Here is a 25,148-nt window from a genome sequence, read left to right as displayed (position 1 = left end):
TAAAATTATTTTCGTGATAAAAATAACCTTACATTTTATTTTTATATTAAGTTATTGGAAAATTTAAATATTTTTTTCTAAAAAAAGAGAATAAAATGATTTTTATTATAAAACATAAAACCTATTTAAGAAGTTTTTATACTAAAAAAGAGAAAATTACTATTAAATTTGTATCAGGAAAGTATTATTTTTTTTTCAATGTTAAAAATACTAATATTTGAAGGCAATTTGCTATAATTTTTAATTCTTGAAGATTTAAGAGAGAGAAACATTTTTCCAAAAATAAAAAATTAATGCCATATTAAAACTAATAAATATTTTACACGGTAAATAATATATAGGAAAAAATCTGCTTAAATATTATAAAACATTAATTTTTAATTCATGGCAATTAAAAATTTTGTTGCCAATAAATAAAAAACATTTATTATTTATTTATTTTCATTTTTATAATCCACGAGATTCCTTCTTTTACCCTATATTAATTAAAAATAAAAAGAAAATCAAATGCAATATGAAATAATAATAACAAATAATAATTTTATTTTGTCCTTTTTTATCTCAAAATTAAAATCCAAGTAAGGTATTGTAACATATACAAACAAAAATAAGAGTCCATCTCCAATTTTCTTCATTTATAAATTCACATGATAAATAAAAGCTTATCATGTGAGTGAGAAGAGTTATTTTCATATTTTTAGGAAAAGTTTTCAAAAACATCCAAATTTTTTAACAGTTTCTGAAAGACCCTCAAAAACTGGTTTTCTGTCTTCTGTCACCTTCTTCATAACACCTTCACCATTATCACCTTCTTCTCTCATTATTATTTTTCTTTTTCTCACATAAAATTTGTTTCCTTTGTTACTAAACAAAAAAGGTGTCTCTCTATTTCATGGAACAACAGAATCTTTCAGACACTGATCAGTTTTTGACTCTGGGCGCCACATCGGACGACTCACAGAGTCCCAAGGAATCAACGCCGCATGTCAGCGCCGCCGACAATAACAACAATGTTGTTGGCGCAGTTAACGTTGCAACTGGTCCTGGTTCTGGTTCTGGTTCAGGTTCTGGTTCTGGTTCGGAGCTCGTTGTGGCCGTAGCAAACTCCGAGGCTGTAGGTTCGGCATTGGTGGTGAAGCGAGGAAGAGGGAGGCCTCGGAAGAGCGAGGCAGTCGGGAGCACGGCGTCTCCGTTGAAGGCGGTGGTGCCGCCGCCGCCGCCAGGATTTTCCGATCAGACCAAGAGAGGCAGGGGACGCCCTCGTGGCTCTGGGAAACTGCAGGTTATAGCTTCCATTGGTGAGTTTTCTTATTACTTGTTTTCAGGTGACAGATATACACAACATTAATGAAATTATATTTTTATTTTAAAATATCAAATAATTTAAGAAAAAATTAAATAAAAAAATAAAAGTTAACTTTTTTTTATTTAAAGTTAAATAGGTGTAAATATATATTTTTCCTTGTTTATATTTGCATGCTGTGTTTCTTTTTTTTTTTTTGCAGAATTAGAGAAGATATGAGAAAATAAAAAATAAAAATAATATCATAGTAAATTTTTTTTAAAAATAATCATATTTTGAAAAATAAAATTTAACAAATTATTTTTTTAAGTAAAAAGATATTATTTTATTACTTCATTTTAATTAAAAAATAAAATATTAATCTATTTAATTTTATTTATAAAAATTTTGTCATGTTTGTCAAGAAAAAAATTTGTCATCAAATAATTTTTTTTTTCTTTAAGAGAGTTTTATAAACTAGGACAATGATATGTATGAATCTATAACGATACCAAGAATCTTTAAGAGAGTTTTTGTCACATAAAATTTATATTTTAATCTGATTAAAGAAAATTTTTCTGCACATAAGTATTGTTTGACAAAATTGTTTTTTGTTGACAAATGAAGTTTTTAAACAGAAGGGCGCAATTGAATCTGAATTGGGAAGGTGTTTGAGAGTAAAAAAAACACAATTTTTTCTGAAAAAGTTTAAAATATTCCCCTGGCAAAAAAATTAATTGAGTAAATAAACAAAACAAGGACAGAAGTTTGCTGAAATTAAACATGCGTTTTTTATATATACAGATTTTTTTCTCCAGACCAAGATGCGTTACGGAGATAAATAATTGTATTTTACTACTATAACATTTTACTTATTATTGTATTTCACTGGTTATTTATCTTATTAATAAAATTGGAAAAGGTATGAAACAAATTCTTTTAATTTGGATTTTCAAAACACTAAAATACAAAACCATGTTACGGAAAGTGTCAGTAAAACCTGTCACAACACACTAAAATTCTGGAAGCAATCAAATTTTCCTTCTCAATTTTGTACTGGGGTGCATAATTTTATACCGAAATTAAAAAAAAAAAAAGACCTTCTACAACTTGAAACTAAACATGTACTTGTTCTGTTTATTTTGTTGGCACGACCATTTCTTAAGGAACAACAAATCACTATGTTTTAATCTCATGCTTAAACATGTTTTGATATGTTTCTTATGCTTGAAACTTTGTTTATCACAGGTGGGTTTATGGCAGAAACAGCAGGGGGAAGCTTCATACCTCACGTGCTCACTGTGCAAATTGGAGAGGTAATGAAAGACCTAAAAGATTGGTTCATGTTTCAGATTTCTCTTAGTTTCATAAAACTATTTTATAATTGTGCTATCAACTGAATATAACATGTTTTTGGTAATTTTCAGAATTTGGTTGGAACGATAATGTCATTTTTTGAGAAAGGCCCTCTATCGGTTTGCATACTTTCTGCTACTGGTGCTATTTCAAACGTCACCATTCGTGAACATGCTGGTTCCAATCATATTATGAGATTTGAGGTGCAAATACACAAAAAATCTCCCATATAAATACTGCATGAATCTTTACTTTATTTTGTTTCACTTGACAAAATTTGAAAATAATTATCGATTAAAAATGATAAAGTTAAATATTATATAAAAAAAGGAAAAAGAATATTTGACATCAGTTGACGACTTTTTGACAATTCTTAAAAAAGTAAAATACTCTTTACAAGAATTAATTTTTATATTTCTAAAAGAAAGAAAAAGTAAATAGTAATGAAAGACAGTGTCAAATAGTAATAAAAAAAAACTCTGGTGTCAAAATACTAATGTCAAAAAAACAAAATTCATAAACCTATTATGTATTAGGTTAGAAGTGTTTAATCTCTTATCTAGATTAAATTCAAATCACATTTACATAATCTTTCTTAATTTTATATATATGTTTGGCTCATATCTCTTCTTAATAAATCTTGCATTTTGAAAAAAAAAAAAAACCATCAATATTTAGACAAGTTTTGTCACTTCTTTTTCTGTGTGCTTGTGTTTCATTTTCTGATTTTTTTTTTTTTTATTGCACACAGGGTACCTTTGAGATATTGTCATTATCAGGAGCTTGCACCTTCGTTGGTGGTATTAATGGTCCAGTTCGTACAAGTGGATCGTTGAGCATTTCAATGGCTAAATCTGATGGAAATGTTTTGGGGGGAATTCTTGAGAGTGCATTGGTAGCATCTTGCCCTATTCAGGTAAGAATCTTATAAGATGTGCTGGAGATTTATCCTTTTATCTGACACACATAGGGCTATTGAACATTGAACACCTTATGAGATTTAAAGTAAATTTGGAAGATGATTCAATCAATTACTCAGGAGTTATTTACGATTATAGCTGTATTGGCCATATACCGTATGAATTGTGTCTTTGCGGTGGATGTGTCAGAGATCTTAAATTAATTAGAAATAAGACATATTCATAATATATAAATAATTCTAAATTTCATTTTATAAATCAATTTTATAATCTTGAGTTAAATTTAAAATCTATATTTTAAGATAGTATCAAAATCATCTAAATTTATCATTACGATATTCATATATTGTTAGATTTATTATTTTACTTATTGAACTATCTATTAATATTTGATTTTACGTTTGATATGTATATGTATCCACGTGAATTAAAGGTCTTACATTAACTAGAAATAAACCAAATTTATAGTATATAAATAGATGTAAATTTTGTTTTATCGACACATGTTGATTTAAACTTTAGAGTCTTAAGAGGACGAGAAGAAATTTTTGTGAAAGCTACAAGAATTTTGGAACCTTTGTGCTTTTGAAATCTGGTGTTTACTATTCACAAGAAAGTTAATTTTGAACAGGTAGTTTTTAGGCACTTGTTATTGAATTATATGTAGTTTTATCTCAATCTATGCTAACCATTTAATGCAGATCAGTAGAATAATACTAAAATTAGTTTGTCCTTAAATTCTGTTCGATGTACCTAGTTTATATATTTATGTATGTATTATCGTACCCTGTTGCATTATGATCATTTTCAAGCTTTCTGTCTCTTGTGTGCATCAGCTTGTTATGGCCACTTTCAAGCAAAACATCAACAGTCAATTCAAGAGGAAACAATTGTTAGAATTTTCTAATGGCCCCCTTATGCTGGAAAGTCCAGATTCAGAAAGAGGTAAAACGAAAGTTCAAAAGTTGACAGAAGGAGACAAAAATTGTTCTTCACCACCACCAACAGAACTTGGTCCAACAACAGTATCTAATGGTGTAGCAGATAACGTGTTCTCTATTACACCTAATGGTATAGCGGATAACGTGTTTTCTGCTACATCAAATGGTGTAATAGATAATGTGTTTTCTGCTACACTTAACGAAGTAGCAGATAATGTATTTTCTATTACATCTAATGGAGTAACAGATAACGTGTTCTCTGTTACACCTAATGAAGTAACAAATAACGTGTTTTCTGTTACTCCTAAAAGAGTAGCAGATATTACTGTTACTCCACACAATGTGCACTCTGCATGTGTTATTGGTGTTGATATGGATCACCAGGCACCGCAATCTGCATCAGATGATTCAGATCAGAAGACTTCTGCAGAAGTGAATGCAAATGTTATGGAGTTATGAAACTGTCTGTTATAGCCTCTTTGTTTGTAGTTTTCAATGTGGAGATTAAATTTTATGTTGTCTGGTTTATGCCAGAGGTTAATTAAGTATTTATAGTGTATGACTTTGAAGAATTGTTCATCTAGTTAGTCAGCATTGTAACTATATTAATGTGACAGGTTTTTTTTCTGTGATTTCATTTTCTGCTATATGTCTTGAAATTAGTATTCGACTGCTTAATATTTTAACTATTTATTTTAACATTATATTATTTGCAATATTTATATATTTTTATTTCAACAGGAGTAGATATGATAGAATGATACTTCTTATGTTGTGCTGTTTTTTTTTTATCAACTCACATAAAAGAATTTGAATGAAGAAAGAGAATGAAAAGATTTGAATAAGGTACATTTTTGTGATCCGTTAATGGTTAAATACATTGTTGATTCATCCCTTCAAGAATTTTTTTTAAGATAACAAATGCACTATAATAACTACAAACCTAAATAAAGACACTTAAATCATATAAATAAACTCTCATTTATTCACGAAGTCTTTTAAAATGGGCAAGAAACTAAAAACCAGAATGAGGGAAGAAGAATTGATGATAACAAAAACTGACACATAAAAGAGGGAAACTGTAACTTCCTTAACCAAGTCATAGATGAGGTGATTAGATTCATAAATGACACATATTCTAGAACGAACCTTTCTTTTATAATGAGAATATTCTAGGAATAATTTTGGAAATATTCTTTGGATATTTTTGTGGAATTCTATTTTTTTTTAAAAAAGAAATATTTCCAACACATTTAACTGAAAGATTTTGTAGTTAATAAAATAGATTTTTTATACTTTCCTAGATCTTTCAGTAATTTATTTTTCTTTCTCTTATCACTTTTTCTTTTTTGAGAAATCTTAATCTTATTATTGAATAACTTTTTTGATAATACAGTATGTAGTCAAAAGAATCATTTTTTTCATTTTAATTTTGAATGAAAATATTTAAATATTTATTTGTTAGAATAAACAATATGAAAAAGTATTAACTGAAAATAAAATGTAATTAATATGTGAATAAAAAACTGCAAAGCTTAAAACTAATTAAAACCTAAAAGTAGAAATGTTCCAAAATATAATTTACCAATAAAATCAAACCAAATTAAAAGTTAGGTTGAATTATTAATTTCATCCTTATATTTGAATTACATATTAATTATTTTTTAATATTTTTTAACTCAATTTTATTTCAATGTTCATCCTTCTATGTTATTGACAATAATGATATTTAAATTTAAATTGTGACAACTTGGCACGTTAAAATATAGAACTAACAAGTTTAATCAGAATTTCTTGAAAACTTGGAAATAGAGATGAGAAATAAATTTGTCCTTATGAGTATTGTCTGAACTTTTATTCTTGTTTTGATGAAGAACTCCCACATTGATTGAGTACAATACGGTATGGACAATACCCGATTTTAGATATGAGAACAATGATGGGTATATAAATTTATATCATATCCTTGTTCTATAACTTCCCTAATACTCATATTGTCTTGTTTAAATTACTAAAGTACCAAGACTTTATTAGGTAACCTAGAGAATTATATATTAACTCAATGTTCTCATTTGTCATGCTTTTTCATTCTTTTACAAAAGTCAATTAATTGATAAGGCATAGGTACACCCGTTACCAAATGGGGAAAGAGATAAGACAAAATAGTTATATTAAGTGATGAACTATTACCCGAATGATTTAACTGGATTAGTGACTGAATTTCTCTTTCAAAACCTTAACTTAAACCAAAAATTACATCAAACACTTTAATGAACTAGTTTTTATAATTATCAACTAACAACTTTTACCCACATGCGTATTTTAAAGGTTTTGGCTTGTTAATTTTGTTACCATGTATTCCTATTAACAAGTTTTCTTTATTCTTTGAATATTTAGTTACATAATAATTAGTTACTGTTGGGTATTGGACTCCTTTTCTATGTGAAGAAAAAGCCTAAAACTTGAAAAGTCTATGTCTCACTTAACCTAGTGGAGAGGAGGCTATAAAATAAAGAGAGATGCAGAACAATAGAGTTAGAACACACTGAAAGCCCCAGTACATAGAGGGAGAGGTAGAGGGAAAATTCTGTTCACGTTTTTCACAGAGTTGTCATCGTAAATTCGGCACTGCGAATTCGTTCACCATTGGATTGGGTTGAAAATTTACCGCAGGTTCGGAACTCATTGCTCTTCATTCTGACCGGTCGGATCGTTGATACGAGGTCTAAGTTGGGAGATATTAATTTCGCATTGCAACAGTGATATTATATGTTTTCCTCTCTTCTTCTTCTTCTCTATTTTGAAAGCTTTGTTGCTTTGTTATTTGGTTGGGTATTAACACTAATTTGTGCTATTGATTGAGACTCTTTTGTACTCTTGTTGATCATAGTGGAACTATTTCTTTGGTCTGGACGACTCGTGGGTTTTACCCTTGATTTGAGGGGTTTTCCACGTTAAAAATCTTGGTGCCTTTATTTGTGCCTTTGGTGATTTATTATTGCTGCTCTTTGATTATTGCTCCTCATAGATTCTTGCAAGTTAGAGGAAATTATATCCGCTGCATTCTCTGGTATATTGTTTGTGTTATTGTTTTTCCCATCAGAGTGGCATCAGAGCTCTTGGTTGGGTTATATTTACTTGCTTGAATGATAGAGACAAATGCAAAGATGGTTGCTTTGAATGGTACAAATTATCATTTGTGGAAGGGCATGATGAAAGATTTATTATTTGTCAAGAAATTGCATCTTCTGGTCTTTACTACACAAAAGCCAGATTCTATGTCTGAAGAAGAATAGGACTTTGAGCACCAATAGGTATGTGGTTTTATTCGACAATATGTTGAAGATAATGTTTATAATCATATTGCTAATGAGACACATGCCAGAGCTTTGTGGGAGAAGATTGAGTCTTTCTATGCTTCTAAGTCGGACAATAATAAATTATATTTGTTAAATTGCTTGATGAATTTGAGGTACAGGGAGAATTCTTCTATTTCTGATCACTTAAATGAGTTTCAAGGGCTCCTAGATCAATTGTCAGGAATGGGCATAAAGTTTGATGATGAAGTTATGGGATTATGGTTGCTTAATACTCTACCAAAGTCTTGGGAGGTATTTCGGGTTTCAATTACGAACTCTGCCTCGAATGGTGTTATTTCTTTTCAGATGGCAAAGAGCGGTGCTCTTAATGAAGAGATGAGAAGGAAGACACATGATTCTTCATTTCAAGCCAAATACCAAAGACCTATATAATTTAGAGATAAAGATAATTTTGAAGTTATCTTCCTTTTGTTCTAAGTTTTATACAACAAAATTATATATATATATATATATATATATATATATATATATATATATATATATATATATATATATATATATATATATATATATATATATATATATATATATATCCCATTTACCCAACTTCACCAGCTTATGTACTATTTTTTTTACTTTTCATCTTAACATTGTTTCAAGATGGTAACTCCCTTAGATTTAACTAGTACAAACTTTGCTTTCAGCATATCATCATTGATTACTGTAATAGCAATTTGGTTGAACCACTAGATTTCATTGGATGGTGAAATGTACGAAGAAGGAAATCATACATTAGCAAATAATTGATAATTTTTTGCATCAAGAACAATTTGTCTAACAGCTGCAATTGCTGATATAGCTCCCAATGCAGAAAAAACCATTGCAATAGTTACATTCAACCAGAAAATAAAGCTTCGCTTAGATGGCTTAAATGTGAAATTGTAGAAAATTACTGGCAAGATGAAATCGAGAGGGATAAAGCCAAAAGCTCCAATAAGAGAGTTTATGTCTCCAAAAAATGGAAGCATGGCTGCTATAATGGTTGAAATAATAATAGCTAGTGATCGAAAAATCACTCTTGGGATTACATTGCGTTTCGAGAACTCGGGGCTTTTTGGATCTCCAAATGCTTGCTCCAACACTTCATTTGTTGGTTGCAAATAAACCTGCATTCAAATTCAATAGTTTTTTTTGTTAGGAATCTAAATACAAGTTAAAAGTCTCATAATGATATAAATAAAAAGAATTAAGTAGTGTTTGAATTTCAAGTCAGACGAGTGTCATTATTAAAGTTAATCACCACATCCATCCGAGGTATTGTGATATTTCATCATAGAATTGTACTTAAAAGACATATAAAGGGTTAAAGGAGGAATGGGTATTTAAATTGCTAATTATTAAGTGTATCATAATAAGTAGTATGAATAAATGTGAGGTTTGCATCCACTTATATACTTTAAATTGACTTAATCAACAAATATTAATGTTCCTTAGGATAGACTCTAAACTATGACTATAATATCATATTAAGAAGTGCACTTTAAGTCTAACTCAATTCCACAAAACTAACTTGTAAGGTGAGGTTTGCACCCACTTATATATTTTAAATTGACATTATCTCTAATTGATATGAAACTTCTAACAATAATTTTTTAGTAGATATATGATATTTGGATAAAAAGATCCCCGAGAACAATTATATCTCTAAAAACAAATTAGGTGGTGATGGTTGAATTAGTATGTGACTTACCACACCAACTGCTGATAGTTGTGTTATAGTGAAAATGTTGGTCATGTAAATGAACCATGTGGGCACCAAAGGGTTCCCATTGTCCACAAAATTGCTTAAAATGAGGCCTTCAGATTCATTGCCAAATGCCCAATAACCAGAAACAGATACACTAAAGAAAGTGACTATAACTACAAAATAGCACACACATAGTCCCTTGAACATTTTCCCTTTCACTGGTGGTGCTAGTGTTGCCTACAACCACATAAGAAAATTCAATTAAGCAAATATTAATGAAACAAAAAGGGGTTATGTTTTAGGGTTAAATATGTTTTTTTCACTTAACTTTTTTGTGAAAATTGTAATTAGTCTCCCTTCGAAACATTGAATTAATTTAGTCTCACATATTTAAAAATGTACAGATTCAGTCATTTTGACCAATTTTTGTTAAGTTTATTTAACATTTTAAATGTGTTTCTCAGTTAACACTAAAGTAAAATGCGTCAAAAAATATAAACAACTCAAATGCTATCATAAAACACGTTTGAAACATCCAATGAACTTAACAAAATTTGGTTAAAAGGGTTAAATTCACGCATTTATAAAGTTGAGAGACTAAATTGGGTCAAAGATTAGAAGGGGGACTAATTTCAATTTTTTACTCAAAAGTTAAGGGTCAAAAACATATTTAATTTTATTTTTTTATTACAATTAAGCACCTGGATTTCTGGAATGATTCCATTTCCATAGGTTGTGGCAATAATGGCAATTGCATTGAAGACTCCAAATAAGCGATTTTCAATATCACCTTTCAAAGTGTAGTCCTTTTTTGGTCCTTTGGATGACTCTCCTGAGACAAGATTGTAAATTCCAAATCAAAATGGTTTGATTCCATGGATAAAAGCATAAAGTGAAAATTTCCACATTACCAAAAGAAGAACATTGGTTTGAGAAATTACCAATGTAAATGGAACCCGCCGTAGCACCAACACTATAAGCTAAGCAGAGAATGAGTGACAACAAATTAATGTGTCTGAGTGAGTGGAAAGATGGGATTTGGGCCAAAATTAGCATGAAGCATCCAAATATGATTACAAACTCATAAAGCTTCATGGTCCCATTTGGATTTGACAACAAGTAAATTGTCTGCATTTCATCAATATAATTTTTTGTAAACGCATATTATAGAATATGAAATAATATTTGATTTATCTTCCGAGATAATTGACCATGCAAATACAACAATAATGAAAGACACAAGTCTAATACAAATAAGATTAAATATGATTTTAGTCCTAAATTTGAGTGCAAAATTGAAATTAGTCAATCTTTGGAATTTTGATATATTTTGATCCTCAAATTCTTTAAAAGTAAATATTTAATCTTTTTAATCAATTATGTTAAATGTTTTTGACGCGTCAAACATGTTTAAGATTGATATTTGAGTTGTTTACTGTTTGACACATTCCATCTCATATGTGAGTCTGAAATGCTATATAACAAGTCCAATAAAATTAATATTATTGGGTTTAAAGGATTATATTCATTCATTTTTAAAGTTTACCGATAAAAATGTATTAAAGTTTGAGACAAATATAAATTCTAATTTCATGTCAAAGTTTAGAAACTAAAAACATTTAATTCTATAAATAAGGATCAACATCACTTTAATGGATGGTGTAACTCGATAGATTAACAAACAATAAATCTAAATACTTTGGATGACTCTAAAAACATCTAAATAAATGGATTTTAAGTTTAATTCAATTGTACAAAACAAACTAATAATAATAATAATAATAATAATAATAATAATAATAATAATTTCACTTATCTCTGATCAAGAATCTTCTAACATAATTCATTATATTAAATATAGTTTTTTGACTTGGATAAAGATAAGGGTTAAATATGTTTTTGGTCCCTCAACTTTTAGTGAAAATTAAAATTAGTTCCTCCTCGAAACTTTGGCCCAATTTACTCCCCCAATTTCAAAATTGCGTGAATTTAGTCATTTCAAACAATTTTTGTTAAATTTATTTAACGTTTCAAACGCGTTTCATGATGACATTTGAGATGTTTACATCGTTTGACACATTTTTGCTTCAATATTAGCTAAGAAATTATCATGAAACACATTTGAAACGTTAAATAAACTTAACAAAATTTAGTTAAAAGGACTAAATTCACACATTTTTTAAGTTGAGTGACTAAATTGGGTCAAAGTTTCAAAAATGAACTAATTTCAATTTTTACTAAAAGTCCCAATTTTTACTAAAAGTTCCAACTTTTACTAAAAGTTGAGAAACAAAAACATATTTAACCCTAAAAATAAATAACTGGGATGAAGAGTTGATGATAACCTTCATGCATTGTCCTCCTAATAGAGTGCAAGCCACTACAACACCAAAACAAACTCCGAACTGAATTGGGCCAACAAAATAACGACCCCAGCTTGGACCTGTCAAGGTTTGATTTACATTATTAGAAGGAAGAATGAAGAATTATAAGCAAAAACAAGAGCTTAAATGCACCACGTACTTTTTAACTAAAGTCTCATAGAAACAAAAGACACTCATTAACAATTTATTTAGACGAGTAAAAAACCATTTTAATGAACAAACTAGCTAGAACAATTATCTGAGAATGTTTTTAAGATCTATTGTTCAACAAGAGTGTGTTTTTTTTCTTCAGTAAGTTTTTAATTGAAATTGTTTATAAATTTTAGTTTTATTTAATTATTTGTTTTCATTCGTATCCTTATTTTTATCTAACCTTTAATTAGTTAATTTATTGCAATACCGAAATAAAATTGAATAAAATAAAATATTATGAATACTGAATTTTCTACTTAATTAGTTAATCTCATTCATTAATTTTTGACATGTTCTCAGATGAAAATTCATCGTAGTTCTATACTGACTAATATATAAAAAAGAAAAAAAAAATATAGATGTACATAATACTTTGGTTGTTGTTTATGAGATGATTATCAACTTATCAATGTAACGGTTGTATATGAGAGGAATAATTTTATTAGCATACAAGTTACATGAGAGATTTTACAATTTTATCGTGGTAAAAGTTAACTAAGAAGATTTTATTTTGGGTTAAGTACGTCTGTTGTTCCTTAATTTTCTGTAAATTTTGGAATTAGTCTATTTTAAAACTTTACATCAATTTAATCATTTATTTATCGAAATACGTAGATTTAGTCCTTTTAATCAAATTTTGTTAAATTTAGTTGACATTTCAAATGCGTCTCATAATGTTATTTGACTTAACATAAAATCAAAAATGTCTCAAATAGTATAAACAACTCAAATTTAATCCTGAAATCCGTACGATACATCAAATAAACCTAACAAAATTTGATTAAAATGACTAAATTCACATATCCGAAAGATGAAGAACTAAATTGGTTCAAAGTTTCGAAATGAACTAATTCTATAATTTACTGAAAATTAAGAGACCAAAAACGTATTTAACCCTTTTGTTTTTATTAAAGTTGCAAGAACACAAGTTTTTACAATTTTATCATGATACAAATTTCATGTTGAATAATAGAATATTTTTATTGAGTGTTGGTGGTGTATTGAGTAATAAAGAGTAAATATAAATTTTAAATTAATAACAGACACACACAAAAATTGAATAGGTGTAATAGAAACAACGTACGAGTGTAGTATTAGAGTAAGTTACCTAAAATATCATGAGCCATGTCTCTAAAGCGTAGTTGACGCTTACCATTGTGCGCGTGGTGTTCAAGAACCCTAGATATTAAATTATATGAATAGAAAGTCACCAATGCCCCAATCATCAAGCATGAGATCCCAGCCGTCCATCCGAGGAAGGTGAATGCATAAGGAAGACTCAGAACAGGTGCTGCAACAATCGATGTGGTCAAATGGTATCCACAATGCAACCAAGAACCTGCAAAATCACACACAATAATATCATAATCAAATAATAACAATACTAATTATTAGAAAACAAATATATTAAAAAATATAAATTTTAAATTTAATCCAATCTTATAAAATTGGTTTATCGGATAAAATTTACATTTACTAATAATATGAATTAACTTCGTAGATGAGTCGTATTGAATTTTTAATAATTTTCTCACATCCAAACATGTATTTCTTCTATATTTATAATCATCCGATAATGATTTTATAACAAATGATACAATAAATATCAAGATACAATTTATATTTATTTATATATTATAAATTGATATTATTTTTGTTTAATATATAATCTTTAATATCTAAACCATCTTCACAAAATTATTTTTAAAATTTTTAAAAGTTTCATGCTAATTAAAGATAAAATAATTTTATAATATATAAATATAAATGAAACGTAAACTTTATCTTATAAATTAGTTTTTTGTTATTGATTTAAGATTAAAACTCATTTCTTAACAAAGATACAAATTTCGACCGTACATTATAAATTGATTCCATTTAGAATTTTCAACGCTAATAATATTCATTTTGGAATGGTGTGTAGAAATTGTTTTCTTGTCTCAAGTCTTGGCGTTCATGCCATGTGCTTCCATCATTAAAAACCAAACAGTCAACGATTGGTGATAAAAGAAAAAACCAAACAGTTAACCATTTGGTTGATCAAAGTCGGCTGGGAAATCCAATAACAACAACGAAATGATTTCTACAATGAAATCATTAATTCATTGAAATCTAGGGTTTGCTAATCATTAACCTCCAATTAATTATAATTAGGACCAATATATTTATTTAAATGGTTACTATTTCATTCAATCCAACAGGTTTATATAATCTTTAGTTAATTCTTACACATCACTACGCATAAAAGTTTAGGGATACTAACACACCATGTGCACAATATTTATTTAATATATATGATCAATCAATACTCTTTATTATTAATCACAGTTTATCGTTTTCGTAAATTATACAGCAGTAATGGTCATATATAGTGTTGGTTTAGTTAAAAAACTCTTAAAATTAGGATCAATTAGGGTAATACTCATCTAATATTTATATTTTTGTTAACTAAATTTAAGCATTTAATTTAATTTAAATATAAAATTAAAATTCATCTTTATTTTAAATTCTACACATTTTAATTCTCAAAATTTTAAAAATAAATATATATATATATATATATATAGTCTTTTTAAGTTAATGTTTTTAAAAATTGTAACAATGTTACGTATTTACATTTGAATTGTAACATATCAAATAATGTAAGACTTAAGGTTTGTTCGGTCATTATTGAAAAATCGATTTCAGTTGAATTAATTCTCTAACGCATAAGCAAAAATTAGTTGTTTCTCATTCAACATGATTTTTTATCTTTTAATTGATTTTTGGAAAGCAAACACGTAATGATTCTGTATTAAAAAATCAATTCTAATCAATTTTACATCAATTTAACGCAAAACTAAACACACACTTAATTAGTTGGATGATATCCATTTTTGTGTATATTATAAATATATATTTTTTTAAATGATTTAATGAAAATATTTTTTAATCATTCAGAACGAAATTGACACGTTTTAAAAAATAGTATCAAAATCATATATCTAGACAGTTTTTAAAATATAAGAACACTATATTGAGATTTAAAACAGAACAAATTTTAATTTTTTGTTTCAAAGTTTAATTACTACACATGTTTAACCATAAATTTTTTCTATATCATAGTATATGAGAATATTTCGAAACAAGTTTAAACTCAATCATTTACTGTTCTGCTTTTGAAAAACTTACTAAGGTTTTGGAAGGACAGACACTTTTAAAACCGTGCAGCACAAAAAGGGAAAGAAAGAAGAATCAGAATCCCTATGTATGGTTCAAAAAAGTGTTCCATAAAAGGTGAAGCACAGAAGAAGTAAGAGATTTTGAAGAAGTATAAGATAAAAAGGTCATTATTACCTTTGGATTTGAGAACAAAAAGAGCTCCTGCATCAACATCATGTTGGTGGTGAAATTGATGAACACCATTTGGGTTCTCAGATTTTTCATCAGCAAACAGAGTCCCCATCCTCTGGTTCTTCTCAGTAAAGGCCTTAACAGAAGAAGAGAGTGATTGAGAACAGAGTATATAACACAATATGCATATATATAGCAGAAGCTCTGAGTATTTTCACAGAAAAAGCAGTGTGAATTTTGACAAGTATGCAATGAAACAAACTTGGAAATAGAAGATATTATGACCTAAACCTAGTTCAGATGATGACAAAAATGGCCTCAGTGTGTGCATATATAGTTGATATCAGCACAGTGAGAAGGAATATGCAAATGCAACCACGACAAAAACTTTTTTTCGGTAACATTTATGGTAAGATTTTGTTCAAAAATTGTTTTCTTAAGTGTTTTAAATATTTTTGTATTTTTTGTAATATTTAATTTTTGCTGTGAATGGAATGATGTAGTTGATATTTTTATTTTTCATTCATAATTTTTTTTTCCTTTTAATTTTCTTTAGCCTGTGAGTCAATTCGTTCCTTCTCTATACTTGGAAAAAGTTTAACTATATAGATGACTAAAATTTATAAAAAACAAAAAAACAAAAAAACAAACTGACCGGTCAATTTTGGAAAAACTTTTATCATTTTTTTTATAAAGTTAACTGTATGGCTTAAAAAAATTGACAAGAAAAACATCGCAGAACAGAATTTGAAGCTTAAATAAAATATTAATATGTAGGATCTATCCACAACATTAGATTAAACACTTATTTTAACAACTATATTGTTACATATGACGTGATTGAAAAATGTTTATATAAATTATGGATGCTCTGTGGGTGATCTTTCTTTTGAATTATATGTTACTAAAATAGGAAAAATATGTTCAAGAGGACCAAATTCTGTGTCATTTTTTCTAGGAAAAAGAACTTGTTCGAACAACCTTGTGGATTCCAAATTGGAGCAAGAGATTCCAAGTTGAAGACGCCACGTAACGAAAGTTGGATTAATGAGTTTCATTTTCCTTCACATATTTGCATCGTACTGTAGCTACACAAGTTCAACGTTGTTACGCTATAGTCAAGAGTTAGGTGGTTATAAATTAAAATTTTGGATTTAAGTGGTATTAGTTTATGATTTTTTAGAGTATTAAGAAAATAAAGATCACCACTAAGAAAAGTCAATTTATATTTTTATAACTCTAAAAGTAATTATATTTTATCATTGTTTTGCAGTTAGACATAGCAAGTTAACATGAAAGAACTTACAAAAAATGGAGTTGTTCATGTTTAGGCCAAAAATATTCAATGTGTATATTTCCTTTAGCAATGAAGTAGTTTATTTACAGAAATTGAGATAGTTATTCTCCTTTCTATTTCTTTAGAAGCAGTGGAGTAGTAATATTCTTGTGATGTATATAGGGATCAAAATATTAATTAAATTGATTTTTTATTATCTATATAACAAGTTCAAATAACCTAAGTGATGAACTATTAACTCATTGTTTTAACTACATTAATGACTAAATTTATCTTTCACAACCTTAACTTCAACCAATAATTTTATCAAACACCTTAATGAACAAGTTTTAATAATTATCAAGCAAGCAGCAACTTTTTAGCCGCAGGTGTATTTTATAGGTTTTTACTCGGTAATTATGTTACCATGTATTCCTATTAATGAGTATTCTTTATCCTTTGAATACAGAATTGACGTAATAATAGTTACTAAGTAAGTACCTTAAGTATATATTTTCCCGATTCACTTTAAGAATTTCATATGGTTTTTCTAGATTGTTACTTCATTCTTTTAAGTAATTCATAGGATCGAAAAAGCATTGATATCTTAGCAAATTGGTTATTTTACCTATACACAAATTATCCGATTTCAAGTCAAAGAAACCCAAAGACTTCTATATTTTATAATTCAAGGATAAAGATAACATTTTGTTCAAAGGTTTATACAACAAAAAATACGATGATTAATCGACCAACGTGTACACCTGGGTGTGCAGGTGCACCCTTTGGTTTTGTTAAAATTTTGTTAAAACTTTAACTAAGTATCTGAAAAAAATATTTTTCTCCTCTTAATCTTATATACTTGAATCCGCTGACTGTTGCTCTATAATAGACCTCCGTATAGTTAAGAGTGTACAAATACATCACTTAACTTGCTCTCACTGACTTAGGGTCTTAGATCTGCCACTGCCTGTGTATATATATAAGAATTGAACTACCAAATTTTTATTAGATGGTGAAATGAAAAAGAGATCATACATTAGCAAATAATCGATAATCTTTTGCATCAATAACAATTTGTCTAACTGCTGCAATTGCTGCTATAGCTCCCAATGCAGAAAAAGCCACAGCAATAGTTACATTCAACCAGAAAATAAAGCTTCGCTTAGATGGCTTAAATGTGAAATTGTAAAAAATCACTGGCAAGATGAAATCGAGAGGGATAAAGCCAAAAGCTCCAATAAGAGAGTTTATGTCTCCAAAAAAGGGAAGCATGGCTGCTATAATGGTTGAAATAGTAATAGCTAATGATCGAGAAATCACTCTCGGGATCACATTGCGTTTTGAGAACTCGGGGCTTTTTGGATCTCCAAATGCTTGCTCTAGCACTTCATTTGTAGGTTGCAAATAAACCTGAATTCAAATTCAATAATTGTTTTTGTTAGGAATCACATTAAATAGAAATAAAAGAAATTAAGTAGTGTTTCTATTTCAAGTCGGACGACTCTCGTCATTAAAGTCAATTATTGCATTCATATGAGGTATTGTGAAATTCCATCACGAATTTATACTTAAAAGACATCTAGAAGGTTAAAAGGAGGAATCAATATTTACACGACTAACTATTGAGTATGTCAAAATAAGTAATATAAATAAAGATGAGGTTTGCACCCACTTATATACTCTAAATTGGCTTTATCAAAAAATATTAAATTGATATCATGTTAAGAAGTGGACTTTAAGTCTAACTCAACTCCACAAAATTGACTTGTAAGGTAAGGTTTGCATCCCATTTGTAAGGTAAAGTTTGCATCCACTTGTATACTTTAAATTAACCTTATCTCTCATCAAATGTGAGACTTCCAACAATAATTTTTTAGTTGATATATAATATTTGGATTAAAAGATCCTCGAGAAGATTTATATCTCTAAAACAAATTAAGTGGTGATGATTGAATTAGGATGTGACTTACCACGCCAACTGCTGATAGTTGTGTTATAGTGAAAATATTGGTCATGTAAATGAACCATGTGGGCACCAGAGGGTTTCCATTGTCCACAAAATTGCTTAATATGAGGCCTTTAGATTCGTTGCCAAATGCCCAATAACCAGAAACAGACACACTAAAGAAAGTGACTATAAGTATAAAATAGCACACACACAGTCCCTTGAACATTTTCCCTTTCACTGGCGGTGCTAGTGTTGCCTACAACCACAGAAGAAAATGCAATTAAGCACAAATTAATGAAACAAAATGGGGTTATTTTTTATTACAATCAAGCACCTGAATTTCTGGAATAATTCCATTTCCATAGGTTGTGGCAATGATGGCAATTGCATTGAACACTCCAAATAAGCGATTTTCAGTGTCACCTTTTAAAGAGTAGTCCTTTTTTGGTCCTTTTGATGAATCTCCTGAGACAATATTGTGAATTCCAAACCAAAAAGGTATGATTCAATTGCTAAAAGCATAAATTGTAAATTGTTAAATTGCCAAAAGAAGATTTGAGAAATTACCAATGTAAATGGAACCAGCCGTAGCGCCAGCACTATAGGCTAAGCAGAGAATGAGGGACAATAGATTAATGTGTCTAAGTGAGTGAAAAGATGGGATTTGAGCCAAAATTAGCATGAAGCATCCAAATATGATTACAAACTCGTAAAGTTTCATGGTCCCATTTGGATTTGACAACAAGTAAATTGCCTGCATTTCATCAATATGATTTTTTTGTAAAAACAAAGAATATAAACAATATATATTTTTTTTGAGAGAGAATTTGCCAAGACATGATAATAATGAAAGATAAAAGCCTAATATAAATAAGGGATCCATGTCACCTTAATCAAAACCTTAAAGACATATATATATATATATATATATATATATATATATATATATATATATATATATATATATATATATATATATATATATATATATATATATATATATATATATATATATAACTTGAGACTAGGATGATCGTATAATAGGTAACTTGATAAACTAACAAACAAAAAATCTCATTAAAATAAAATAAGTTAAATTAATTTAATTTAAGAATATATTAAAAAATATATTTTAAATTTAACTCAATTTTATAAAATTTATTAATAAGACAGGATTTGTACTCTTCAGAAAAGTGTATAATATTAAATATAGTTTTTGACTTGAATAGAGAAGAATAAGTGGGATGAAAAGTTGATGAAAACCTTCATGCATTGTCCTCCTAACAGAGTGCAAGCCACTACAGCACCAAAACAAACAGCGAACTGAATTGGGCCAACAAAATAACGACCCCATCTTGGACCTGCCAAGTTTGGATTTGCATTATTAAAACCAAGAACGAAGAATTATAAACGAAAATAAAAGCTTAAATGCACCAAATATTTTTTTACTATAGTCTCAGAGAAAAAAATACACTCTCTCAATAACACTTTATTTAGACGAGTAAAAAGTCATTTTTATGAACTAACTATAACAATTATCTGAGAATGTTTTAAAGATCTATTGTTCAAATATATATATATATATATATATATATATATATATATATATATATATATATATATATATATATATATATATATATATATATATATGTACTTTCATCTATCACTACAAAAGAAAAATATTTCATAGTAATCAATTTTAGTGACAAAAAATTGTTAGTCACTATAATAACTAATTTTGATATCAATTCACAAAGTAAAAAATATTGGTTAGTAAAATAGTCACTATTATGAATACAAAAATATAATTGATCACTAGAGTGGTCTTTAAAATTAGCTACCATGATTTTAACTACAAAAAAAAAAATTAGTAATTAAAAATTAGCTACCTAGATTTTTGCTACCAAAATGACTTAATTTTTAAAATGGTCTTTAATTAATTAATGATCAATGTAGTGACCAATTATAATTTTTTTATTTATAATAATTACTATTTTAGTAACCAATAATTTTTTTTATTTTTTAAATTAGTATCTAAATTGGTCATTATAGTGACTAACAACTTTTGATCACTAAAATTGGTTACTAATAAAGCATTTTCTTATAGTCTATTTTTTTTTAAATTTAAATATTTGAAAATGAACTATAATTAAAAATACACTAGTATCATATTATAAATTATTTTTCAAAAAATCTGAATTTTTATTTTAAAAAGTTGTTATCTATTTATAATATAGACTTCTTATTCAAAACATTTATTTAATGTAAATTTTAATTGTATAAAATAAATATTTATGTACTACCAATTAGTAAAAAGAATTAAGCAACTTAAATAAAGACGATTATACTCTTAATTTAATTGGCTAATTGAAAAAGAAATGAAAAGTGGGGGCGTTAGGTTTAAAACATTCCTTCAGTTCTTTTACTGAAATCCTTTTAGAATTTTATCTTTATTTAAGTATTATTTTTTTCATTTATACGTTCATTTTATCTAACCTTTAATTAATTAATTATTTAGTGCAGAAATAAAAATAATAATTTTTTTAAAGATTGAATTTTCCACTTGATTAGTTCATCCCATTCTTTACTTTTTGTTTGAGTTGTTATTCTGGAGTGATAATTCATCAAAGTTTCATATGCACACTAACATAAAATGACTAACGTAATAATACAGCTAACTTTAAATAACGAAATAAAGCACACGGTGAGTCAAATTAAGAACACTTGTTTATAAATTATAGGGTTAAATATGTTTTTATTCCTTAAATTTTTGTGAATTTTAAAATTGGTCTTTTTTTGAAATTTTATATTAATTTAGTCTTTTATATTTAGAAATTTGTAAATTTAACCCTTCTTATCAAATTTTGTTAAGTTTATCTGACATATGTCAAACAGTGTAAATAATTTAAATACTATCATAGAATATGTTTGAAACGTCAGATAAATTTAAAAAAATTTGGTTAAAAAAATTAAATTCACACATTTTTTAGAGATAAATGACTAAATTGGTCAAAATTTTTAAAAAAATACTAATTCTAAATTTCACGAAAACTTGAGGAATAAAAACATATTTAATCATAAATTATAATCTCATGAAATTCTATATTTTCTTTAATGTAATAAACCTTAAATAAAACCCACATGTCACTCTCAATATCCTTAGTTTTACAAATTATAGTGATAACAGACACAAACAAAAAATAAATAAAAATTGAAGAGATGTAATAGAAACAACATAAGAGTATAGTGTTAAGGTGAGTTACCTAAAATATCACGAGCCATGTCTCTAAAGCGTAGTTGACGTTTTCCATTGTGGGCGTGGTGTTCAAGAACCCTAGATATTAAATTATATGAATAGAAAGTCACCAATGCCCCAATCACCAAGCATGAGATCCCAGCCGTCCATCCTAGAAATGTGAATGCATAAGGAAGACTTAAAAGAGGTGGTGCCACAATCGATGTGGTCAAATGGTATCCACAATGCAACCAAGAACCTGCAAAATTACAAACAATATCATAATTCATCAAATAATAAAAACACTAATTATTAGGAAATAAATATACTAAAAGAAATAGATTTTAAATTTAATCCAATATTATCAAATTGATTTATTGGATAAAATTTACATTTACTTAATATTAATTGATTTCATAGATGTATAATACTTAATACACTCTTCTCGTGAAAAAAATTACCGGGAAGATTTAACATCATTGATATATGAGTCTAATCCATACATAAGAAATTGACATTCCTTTTAATCCAAAACCTTAAAAGGATGGGTTGATGTCAAAATCTTAAGACAATGAATTTACGAGTCTTTATCTTTATATTATACTCAACTCTCTCATTTTTATTTAATGTGAGACTTAAACTCACACTTAGATTCCCAACATAAACATACATGTCTCAAACATGTGATTAAATATAATAATGACTTTACAATAGATGAAAACTTTAAATTTAATTTAACTCTATAAAAATAAGATATAGTTTATACTTATTTATATATTAATATTATAAATTGATTCTACTCCACTTAAAATCTTAAAATATAAATCTAACTATCTTCACAAAATTAATCAGATAAAAATTTCGTCCATACATTATAAATTCATTCCATTTAGAATTTTCAACACTGATAATATTCATTTTTGAATGGTGTGAAGAATTTTTTTCTTATCTTAAGTGCTTGTTGTTCGTGCCATGTGCTTCCATCACTAAAAACCAAATAGTCAACGATTGGTTGTAAAAGAAAAAAAAGAAAAGCCAAACAGTCAACCATTTGGTTCATCAAAGTCGGCTGGGAAAGCATTAACAACAACGAAATGATTTCTACTATGAAATCATTAATTCATTGAAAGCTAGGGTTTGGTAATCATTAAACCTCCACTTAATTTATTGAAATGGTTACTATCTTATTCAATTCAGCAATTTTATATAATTATTATTAGCTCTCACATGTTAATGTGCTTAAAAGTTTAGAGATTCCAGTACACCATGTGCACAATATTTATTAAATATATATCATCAATCAATACTTTTTTTAATCAAGTTTATTGTTTTCGTAAATTATACAGTAGTAATGGTTATATATATATATATATATATATATATATATATATATATATATATATATATATATATATATATATATATATGTACAGTGTTGGTTTAGTTATAAAACTCTTAAAAACAAGATCAATTAGGTAATACTCATCTAACAATTAAATTTTGTTAACTAAATTTATGGATTAAAAACTCACCTGTTTCGTAGACTTAAACAGAAGATTAGAATTTATCTTTATTTTCAATTTTATAATTTTAATTCTTAGACTTTAAAAATAAATCAATCTAATTTTTAAAATTCTTTACATATTAAATGATATTATATATTAATATTTAAGTTAAAACGTGTTAGAGATACATAAACAGTTTAAACAATAAACTAAAACATTATATAACATTAAAAAAAATTTAAAATAATTTGATTAGAATGATTATATTTATTTAGTTTTAAATTTTGTAAGTTAAATCATACTAAAGTTTGATACTGAAACAAATTTTAATTTTGCTTTGTAAAAATTTAATTATTACACATATTTAACCTTAAATTTAGTCTATATCATAGTATCAACATATTTTCAAAAAAGTTAAATTCATTCATCTGCTGTTCTGCTTCTGAACAACTTACTAAGGTTTTGGAAGGACCAGAACTTTTAAAACCGTGCAACACAGAAGGGAAAGAAAGAAGAATCAGAATCCTATGTATGGTTCAAAAACGTGTTCCATAAAAGGTGAAGCATAGAAGAAGAAAGAGATTTTGAAGAAAAAGGTTATTATTACCTTTGGATTTGAGAACAAAAAGAGCTCCTGCATCAGCATCATGTTGGTGGTGAAGTTGATGAACACCATTTGGGTCCTCAGATTTTTCATCAGGAAACAGAGTTCCCATTCTCTGTTTCTTCTTAGTGAAGGCCTTAACAGAAGAAGAGAGTGATTGAGAACAGAGTATATAACACAATATGCATATATATAGCAGAAGCTCTGAGTATTTTCACAGAAAAAGCAGTGTGAATTTTGACAAGTATGAAATGACCAACTTGGAAATAGAAGATATTATGACCCAAGCCTAGTTCAGATGACAAAAATGGCTTCAGCGTGTGCATATATCACCACAGTGAGAATGAATATGCAAATGCTAATACGACAAAAAACTTTTTTCGTTAACATTTACGGTAAGATTTTGTTCAAAAATTGTTTTCTTAAGTGTTTTAAATATTTTGTATTTTTTTTTTGTAATATTTAATTTTTGTTGTTAATGAATGATGTATTTGATATTTTTTATTTTTCGTTGATATTTTTTTTTCTTTTTAATTTTCTTTGACTTGTGAGTCAATTCGTTCCTTATCTGTCTAAGAACAAATGAAATTAATTAATCGCTAAAAACTTAGAAAAGAGAGATGCATGTTGATTGAACGAATTGAAAATTAAAAGATAAAACTAATAATCACAATATTTCCATGACGGCAAAATTAAATAAGTACTTAGGTGAAAATAACAAATATTTTGATCACGCATTCCAAAATATTAAAAACATTTAAATTTATAATGTCTTTAAAACTTAATTAAATTAAAAGATAAATAAAAATTTTATTGAATATGTTGTGTTGCTATCTCATATTTTTTTTGCACTAGGTTGAAACGGAATACTTACAACTTTATTAATGGTTAAAATTTATAAAATACCTTTTTAACAAAAAAAAATTATTAAACGTCGATTGACTATTCTTGGAAAAAGTTTAACTTTAATGATGATTTAAATTTATCAAAAAAACGAACAATTTAGAAAAAAAAACCTTTATCAACTTTTTTCTTTTATAAAGTTAATTGTATGGCTTAAAAAATTGGCAAGAAAAACAACACAGAACAGAATTTCAAG

General features: G+C 27.4%; 3 protein-coding genes across 3 annotated transcripts; 1 reads left to right on the top strand and 2 right to left on the bottom strand.

Moving 5' to 3' along the window:
- The first annotated feature begins 779 nt into the window (after nucleotides 1-779).
- On the top strand, nucleotides 780-5,110 carry LOC114168233 (AT-hook motif nuclear-localized protein 3-like). Its single transcript, XM_085668448.1, has 5 exons — nucleotides 780-1,298; nucleotides 2,546-2,598; nucleotides 2,710-2,841; nucleotides 3,390-3,554; nucleotides 4,395-5,110. Exons 1-5 carry the CDS (start codon nucleotides 893-895, stop codon nucleotides 4,956-4,958), a joined length of 1,320 nt encoding a protein of 439 aa, XP_085524574.1. The 5' UTR covers nucleotides 780-892; the 3' UTR covers nucleotides 4,959-5,110.
- A 3,478-nt stretch (nucleotides 5,111-8,588) lies between these two features.
- On the bottom strand, nucleotides 8,589-15,755 carry LOC114169093 (Transmembrane amino acid transporter family protein). Its single transcript, XM_028054115.2, has 7 exons — nucleotides 15,479-15,755; nucleotides 13,251-13,481; nucleotides 11,912-12,009; nucleotides 10,508-10,694; nucleotides 10,268-10,398; nucleotides 9,570-9,803; nucleotides 8,589-8,985 (listed from the first exon to the last, which is right to left on the bottom strand). Exons 1-7 carry the CDS (start codon nucleotides 15,585-15,587, stop codon nucleotides 8,605-8,607), a joined length of 1,371 nt encoding a protein of 456 aa, XP_027909916.2. The 5' UTR covers nucleotides 15,588-15,755; the 3' UTR covers nucleotides 8,589-8,604.
- A 1,977-nt stretch (nucleotides 15,756-17,732) lies between these two features.
- On the bottom strand, nucleotides 17,733-24,437 carry LOC114168695 (GABA transporter 1-like). The gene is made up of 8 exons (XM_028053603.2): nucleotides 24,310-24,437; nucleotides 24,053-24,185; nucleotides 21,969-22,199; nucleotides 19,966-20,063; nucleotides 19,270-19,456; nucleotides 19,037-19,167; nucleotides 18,725-18,958; nucleotides 17,733-18,164 (listed from the first exon to the last, which is right to left on the bottom strand). The coding sequence occupies exons 1-8, from the start codon at nucleotides 24,373-24,375 to the stop codon at nucleotides 17,784-17,786; spliced, it is 1,461 nt and encodes a 486-aa protein (XP_027909404.2). The 5' UTR covers nucleotides 24,376-24,437; the 3' UTR covers nucleotides 17,733-17,783.
- Between the last annotated feature and the right edge of the window lie 711 nt (nucleotides 24,438-25,148).

This window comes from Vigna unguiculata, chromosome 11 (genome assembly GCF_037176805.1).
Source record: "Vigna unguiculata cultivar grain cowpea cultivar isolate G323 ecotype 2 chromosome 11, ASM3717680v1, whole genome shotgun sequence".
NCBI classification, from domain to species: Eukaryota; Viridiplantae; Streptophyta; class Magnoliopsida; order Fabales; family Fabaceae; genus Vigna; species Vigna unguiculata.
Note: the sequence above shows the minus strand (reverse complement) of the source record. Positions and strands in the feature narration are given on the sequence as shown.

Bases quoted from the DNA above. Each gene is read 5' to 3' on its own strand.
- LOC114168233 (XM_085668448.1), top strand. From the start codon at position 893: ATGGAACAACAGAATCTTTCAGACACTGATCAGTTTTTGACTCTGGGC. The intron at 2,599-2,709 runs GTAATGAAAGAC...GGTAATTTTCAG, and splicing joins TCACTGTGCAAATTGGAGAG to AATTTGGTTGGAACGATAAT. The intron at 3,555-4,394 runs GTAAGAATCTTA...TGTGTGCATCAG, and splicing joins TAGCATCTTGCCCTATTCAG to CTTGTTATGGCCACTTTCAA.
- LOC114169093 (XM_028054115.2), bottom strand. From the start codon at position 15,587: ATGGGGACTCTGTTTGCTGATGAAAAATCTGAGAACCCAAATGGTGTT. The intron at 10,399-10,507 runs GTAATTTCTCAA...ATCTTGTCTCAG, and splicing joins GGCGGGTTCCATTTACATTG to GAGAGTCATCCAAAGGACCA. The intron at 9,804-10,267 runs GTGCTTAATTGT...ATGTGGTTGTAG, and splicing joins GAATCATTCCAGAAATCCAG to GCAACACTAGCACCACCAGT.
- LOC114168695 (XM_028053603.2), bottom strand. From the start codon at position 24,375: ATGCACACGCTGAAGCCATTTTTGTCATCTGAACTAGGCTTGGGTCAT. The intron at 22,200-24,052 runs GTAATAATAACC...GTAATTTTGCAG, and splicing joins TTTTGTTCTCAAATCCAAAG to GTTCTTGGTTGCATTGTGGA. The intron at 20,064-21,968 runs GTAACTCACCTT...CAAACTTGGCAG, and splicing joins CATGGCTCGTGATATTTTAG to GTCCAAGATGGGGTCGTTAT.